This window comes from Tachysurus vachellii, chromosome 15 (assembly GCF_030014155.1).
Source record: "Tachysurus vachellii isolate PV-2020 chromosome 15, HZAU_Pvac_v1, whole genome shotgun sequence".
NCBI lineage: Eukaryota > Metazoa > Chordata > Actinopteri > Siluriformes > Bagridae > Tachysurus > Tachysurus vachellii.
The window spans coordinates 4,958,273-4,965,608 of record NC_083474.1 but is presented as its reverse complement, the minus strand read 5'-3'; the positions used below and the strand labels follow the sequence as shown (position 1 = coordinate 4,965,608).

General features: G+C 37.8%; 1 protein-coding gene across 1 annotated transcript in view; it reads left to right on the top strand.

Moving 5' to 3' along the window:
• ywhag2 (3-monooxygenase/tryptophan 5-monooxygenase activation protein, gamma polypeptide 2) overlaps positions 1–2,092 on the top strand; it is a 9,407-nt gene extending 7,315 nt beyond the window's left edge. The window contains exon 2 of the mRNA XM_060888696.1: positions 38–2,092. Within this exon, the coding sequence (XP_060744679.1) occupies positions 38–694 (657 nt within the window). The 3' untranslated portion in view covers positions 695–2,092. The remainder of the gene's footprint in view (positions 1–37) is intronic.
• The last annotated feature ends 5,244 nt before the right edge of the window (positions 2,093–7,336 follow it).

The window sequence follows — 7,336 nt, the reverse complement described above, 5'->3', positions numbered from 1 at the left end:
ATTTTATTCACCTGGAATTATCTTGTTTGTGTTGTAGGTAACAGAGCTGAACGAGGCTTTATCTAATGAAGAGAGAAACCTCCTTTCTGTTGCGTACAAGAACGTGGTAGGTGCTCGTCGCTCCTCCTGGAGGGTGATCTCCAGCATTGAGCAGAAGACCTCAGCTGACGGCAATGAAAAGAAGATTGAGATGGTGCGAGCCTACCGTGAGAAAATTGAGAAGGAGCTGGAGGCTGTGTGCCAAGATGTGCTCGGTCTGCTCGACAACTATCTGATCAAGAACTGCAGCGAAGCACAGCATGAAAGCAAGGTGTTCTACCTGAAGATGAAGGGTGACTACTACCGCTACCTGGCAGAGGTCGCTACAGGAGAGAAGCGATCCACGGTGGTAGAGTCTTCCGAAAAGGCATACAATGAGGCCCATGAGATCAGCAAGGAACACATGCAGCCCACACACCCCATCCGCCTGGGCCTGGCACTCAACTACTCGGTTTTCTACTATGAGATCCAGAATGCACCGGAGCAGGCATGTCACCTGGCCAAGACAGCATTTGATGATGCCATCGCTGAGCTTGACACCCTCAACGAGGACTCCTACAAAGACTCCACGCTCATCATGCAGCTGCTGCGAGACAACTTGACACTGTGGACGAGTGATCAGCAGGATGACGAGGGCGGCGAGGGCAACAACTAAGTCATAGATCTTTCTCTGTGCAGAAAAATGATTTAAGAAATACAGCTGGTGGACTTTGGCAAGCAGCTTTCGCCATGGTTTCCTCTGCAGCGGCAGTTCTTTATTTTTCCATGAATTCAAAAAGAAAAAAAATATTGAGGGCAGTTAAAAGGGGTGGGGGCTGAAGTCTTAGTTGTGAGGATAAACAGAAATCTATAATAGCTGAACGAGCCTCCTTTGTCTCAGTTCTCTATGACGTTTGCCAAACCACTGAAAATGTCAGTCAATCAGCCAGAAAGAGATCGTCGATGGTTTGGAATTGCAGCCACACACTGGCACATGGACTGATGTAGTTCAAAGAGATAAAGAGATGCTGCTAATTTATGTTTCTGGGTAGTAGAAAAGCATTAGAAAAAAGAGAACGAGCTAAAAAACAAAACGAACAAAAAAAAAAACACTTGAATTTAATGTCTGTAAAATAGCCTTAATGGTTCCAGTATTAGTCACAAAAAAGATTTGTGAGTTCAGTTACTTCAGTAAAAAAGAAAAAATCAAATAACATGGCACGTTTATCAGATTAGTCGAATGTTTTGACCTGCAAAATAATCAAACATTAAGTATTAAAATGAAATATTATGACCATCATGTTCTGACGTTACTGGAACCAAAGGTTATTTTGAACGGTCATGTGAAAAGAGGCAGACTTAAAAAAAATTGAAAATAAGAAAAATATTGCAGCTTCAAAGTTTGTGGTTTACTTCTGTGTTTAACTTATTTTTGCACTTGCCAACTATACTGTTTTGTCAGTGTAAGATAATGATAATATTATCAATGATTCAATATTGTGCATGCTGGTGATGTATTTATACAACCGCTTGACTTTATTAACTTATACCTTGGATGTTATGTATTCTTATGATTGAGAAGTAAAATATGCTTCATATTGATTACTTCATATTTATCTTTTTTGATTTGCTAATTTAAAAATTGTGATTGTTATGAATAAATTGATATGTTATGGGCATTGCTGTTGTGACATGAAATGTTTTCTTTCTTTAGCTAGACTGAAATTTGAAAAACACTATTGATCACTTAACTGTGCACGTGTTTTTCCTCGGTAAACTATACCATGACATGTTTCTGCTCTCAGCGATTTACGAGTGCTTTTCGTCATGTTATGCACAATTTGGTTTGAGCTACAGTGGAGTATCAGCATCAGTGTTTCTGTGTCACAATCAGAACATGGACCATAAATTGTATTTGGCAGTATTAATTTTTTTCATTCATATATTTATTTTTGTTTCTTTTTTCTTTTTTTACTTTTAGCTGTCTCCTGGGTGACACTTATCTTGAATGTGAATAATTATGTAGCAGTTGCACAAGAGCCAAAATAATGAGACATGAAAAAAGAAAATAAATAAAGAAAAAAGTGGTCATAGATGCATTGCCTCTATTTTGGTCATGTGTAGTGAGGGACATTGCTTTGAAGCAAGTGAAAATAAAGTAATATATATACTGCATACTGCAACAAATTAAATGAGCTAACTAGCTGCATAATACAAATATCTTCTGCATGTTATAGATTTTTTAGACTTGTGTGGGATTTGTATTATACAATATAGCAGAACTTGATCATATTCTATCTCATATTCATATCATATACATATTCTATATATTCATGATCGAGTACAGGTTGCCTTTGGTCTTTTGACATATCCATGAGCATGCACCTAAATGAGGAGGATGTGTCATATTTGTAAAAACTAAACCTGAATGACAAATCTGTATATAATCACAATTAACTTTTAGAGTTCATTTGTAAATCTTATTTTATCTCATCCTCAGTTTGGTTATTATGTAAATCTGCATAAATATAATGGTATCAGATATCAATAATTTTGTTTAAAAAAAAAAGAGCTCCTCTAGCTGTGTAAGCAATGGCAGTGTCTTTAAACAGTGGTGCTGTCATCTTGTGTCACACTGAACAGGTACAGTCATCTAGCTAGTATTAAAACGGGGTATTTGCAGAAGGAACCTACTGTACAGCCTTATACTGTAGGTATGCATTATTGATCGCTGTTAATTGCCTCCATTTGCCCTAATTAACTTGCTTGTCAATTCACAATAAAACGCTATTCACTGTAGTCTATGAAGTTCTGTACCACATTTTCAAAGAACCTAGTTATTATCCCAAATCAGAGGAGAATAATTTGTCAAAGAGTGTGGAGCATTGAGCTGCAGCCTCATGCAATAACACACCAGGCTGTGCAAGGATAAATAGCTCTCTCTTTAAATTAGCCTGTACTGCCAGCCAATAGCAGACCGTCTGAGCTTCCAGGTCAACCAATGAATAGCCTGTTGCCAAGGCTGGTGAAGTATTTCCTGTTGACGTTGTGTAGAAACCCAGATCAACCTACTGGCTAATAAAATAAGACATTAAAATCTAGGGCCAATCTCTGCTCCTCAACATCAAGGATCGACATGTGAAAATATAAATTTAAATATAAAATTTAATCTTTGGTCACAGAATTTTCCAGACAGTAGATAAGTGTACCAGGGTCCCACTGGTTTCTGACAGTTCTTTGCTGATGGCACTGATTGACATCTTATATTGATGAGAAGTATGTATGATTTGCCTTTCCTCTGCTGCATTAAGGTCTGCTTTCAAATCTTTGCCTCAGAGAGACCTGGCTAATGCAGTATAACTACTTTGCCTTGTTGCTATGCTCAGTCTTGCTATGGTGTGTGAGCTGTGATATGAAACTGTCTTCCACAACCTCACCTTAGTAGCAGAGTTTCCTTCTACAACACTGCTGTTTCTGTTTCAGTTAATGACTTTGTTTCAACCTACGTATGAAATTGATGGTCATTAGCAGCTGCTTGGTGTAATTGATTATTCATACACAAATGTACAAAGTGTTCAATAACCCTTGAGTCAGTGGTTAACACAATTAAGTCAACCTGGGCCTCGCACTTCAGTTTGCTTGTGTAGTGGTGGTTCAGTGGAAGTCAGCCACTCTCTCTCTGATGGGGTGCTGTATCATGGATGACCCCCATATTCCTGGGATATGAGCTGGGATATTTGAAGAAAAAGACATTTCACTGACCTGTTCTCTCAATCAATCAGTCAGCTGGATGCACATTCTCCACAATGAGTATTTCTAAAAGAGGAAATGATAGATATGCATTAGAGACTTAAAATGCAAAAGACCACTAATATGAACAAGGCTATATTTAACAATATTTAAATTAATTTAACAAATAATGGTATTAATTCAAACTCTGAATTAGTCTGCAAATTTTGGACTAAATAAAATGGAAAGCTACAATGACATTCCTCATATAATGTTAAACAATGGTAAACAGCCTTCACTTGAACATCATGAGCACTAGACCTTTACTCACTCACTCACTCATTTTCTATCGCTTATCCGAACCACCTCGGGTCACAGAGAGCCTGTGCCTATCTCAGGCATCATCGGGCATCAAGGCAGGATACACCCTGGACGGAGTGCCAACCCATCGCAGGGCACACACACTCTCATTCACTCACGAAATCACACACTACGGGCAATTTTCCAGAGATGCCAATCAACCTACCATGCAGGGGAGGAAACCGGAGTACCCGGAGGAAACCCCCGAGGCACGGGGAGACACTAGACCTTTATTTTAATTTAAATTTAAAATCAAGGATTAACAGTTGTAACTCTTTATTGACTCGCACAGCATAGGATAATACTCATTGTATGTATTGGACTGCCACAAAATATAAACCTCAGCACACTCTGTTGGCTACACTACTCCCCTGTGGCATAGGAAGTGACCACTTGGGGAAAAATATATAAAAAAATAAAATAAATAAATCAATAAAAGATATTCTGTAAATTTAGTACATTTAATATATCAAAACGTTTCCCAGCATGAACATACATGCAGTGATTTTTGCATTGCAGAATTTTATTATATTCTTTATGGTAATGCTGGTTTGCATGCAGTTTCAGCTGGAAAATATCTCAAAGTAGCGGGAGCAGAACTGTTCTCTCAATGAGGCTAATAATTCTCCATTAAATTCTAGTCATGTTCAGTAACACAAATTTAGAAAAGGTAGCTAAAATGTAAGGCATGTATTTTCTGACTTCTGCATTACTGTCAGTACAAAACCACTTTGGATTTCCACTTTTTCTTCAAGAACAAAAATATGTTGCAGAATAATTAGAAAACTGAAAAACAAACAGTAAAATATATTCATGTCAAAACAAGAAGCACGAATTTGCATAAATAAATAATTATTCATTTTATTTCATTTATTGCACTTTTTACATTTACGGCATTTATCCTGAGTCACTTGCATCTCATTTTTATACAGCTGATCAACTGAGAGTTAAGAGTCCAGCAGTGGCAGCTTGGTGGAGCTGGGATTTAAACTTGCAATCTTCAGATTGGTTGTCCAATTGTGGTGTCAACCACGAGGCTACCACATTTTAACATTGGACATTGTCTCAAAGCAGAATTTCTGTAAATATGGATGTCAATATGTACATTTATATGAATTTTTCTATTTACAGTTAATCCTTAATGCACAAGTCTAAGGTGATGGTGGTATGGAAAAACCCTTGGATGGTATAAGGAAGTAAGCTTGAGAGGTACCCATCCTTATTTGCGTGACACCAGAGAGTGTAATTATAGGTTATTATAAACACTGGGCATAAATTACAAAAACACATCTCTAGATGACTGGAAATCCTCTCAGGCATGAGCTCTTTTCTTTTAATGTCCAAAATCTTCATGAAGTGGGACACAACTAGGGCTGGCCTTTGTAATTTTCTAATTAGAATGAGGAGAATGTCATGATCTATAGTTTTAAATGCAGCACTAAGATCAAGTAAAACTAATAGTGAGATGCAAAACAGATCTGCTCAGGTTTGTGTCTTCTTGCTGGTGTTACTTCATCTTAGTGCAGTTTTTTTATATCATTGACCATTCTATTCTACTTAATGGGCTAGATCTTGTTAGTGTTAAAGGGACAGCCCTCTCCTGGCTCTGGTCTTATTTGATTGATTGTTATCTGTTTGTAGCTCTAAATGGTAATTGCTCCAAACTTACTAAGGTTGTGTTTAGTGTTGCATAAGGTTCTAATTTAGGCCCACTGCTTTTCTCTCTATATACTGTATGCTCTCCCTTGGTGCAATTATTCAGAAACATGGTTTGTCTCAGAAATGGCCAATCATTTGTACTACGTTATGTACAGTGTACTAATGTACATTGTCTTTACCATCACATAAATGCAAGCATACTTAATATCCCTTAGCCCCCAGTGTTCTTAGTTCCCAGTGTGACTGCGTCTTCTTTTTGGACCTGGTACTTGGTACTTGGTGCCACACTCTCCTGGGGATAGATATACATGGACAGCATGTGACCCATAGGATTGCTGTGGTTAAAACCAATGTGCAATAGCAGTTTTTAATATAATATAATTTGAACTGCTATTGTGTCAGTGGGCTTTCATGTCTTTATCAGTGAACACTTAGACAAGACTTTGGCAGGACGGAATTAGTGTTAAGTCTGTAATAAATTACCCTGACCTACTAGTTCGTCAGGAGCTCTTGGTTGCACAATTACACTGTAAGTGTAAGTTTTATATCCCACAACTTCTGTCAGTAACCTGCAGAAGGTCATAGTTTTCTTAGCTTACCTCCTTCAAGGTGTATGTGATGCACCTTTCTGTGCCAGAATCTGGAATTGAAATATCCAATGCCTGTTATTCCCTTTCAGGTCATCTGTCAATTTCTTTCTTTGTAAAGCATGCAACAGGTCACCATTCTTTTAAAGCATCTCATTATTCTCATGTTGCATTTGCATTTAATTTTAATATGTCTGGTTGTAAAGGCCAGAATGCATCAGTACTTTTTTCCAGATGGCAGAGCGTGAAGAGTGTGTGTGAGAGGTGTGTGGGGTCATCCAGAAAGCTCGAAGGACCATGAAAGTATCTGTGAAATCACATCCACAACGATTCTAATCTTGGTAATATGAGCCCACCACAGGTGTCTGATTAAAGATTATTTTAAAAAAGAAGCTCTTATGGCTGGCTAAAAGCAAAATACCATATATTAGCACATACCTCATATTACCATATATTATTATATTATCATATACCAGCAACTTGTCTTTTGCACATATATTATTATAATATACTACAAAAACAGCCTTCTTCCACCTTAGAAATATTGCCAAGCTGAGAAACATCCTGTCTGTATCTGATGCTGAGAAGCTAGTTCATGCATTCATGACCTCTAGACTGGACTATTGTAATGCATTACTAGGTGGTTGTCCTGCATCTTTAATAAATAGGCTACAGTTAGTCCAAAATGCAGCTGCCAGAGTTCTTACTAGGACAAGAAAGTATGACCCTATAACCCCAATTTTATCATCTCTACACTGGCTACCTGTTAAGTTTAGAATTGATTACAAACTGCTCTTAATGGTTTAGCTCCCATTTACCTAACTAGTCTTCTAACACGTTACAATCCTTCATGCTCCCTGAGATCAAAAAACTCAGGACTCCTAGTAGTTCCCAGAATATCTGTCTGGTAAAGGTGGTATCTAAGTCTACTAAAGTCTACTATAAAGGCGGTCTACTTTCGTATTTAGCTCCCAAACTTTGGA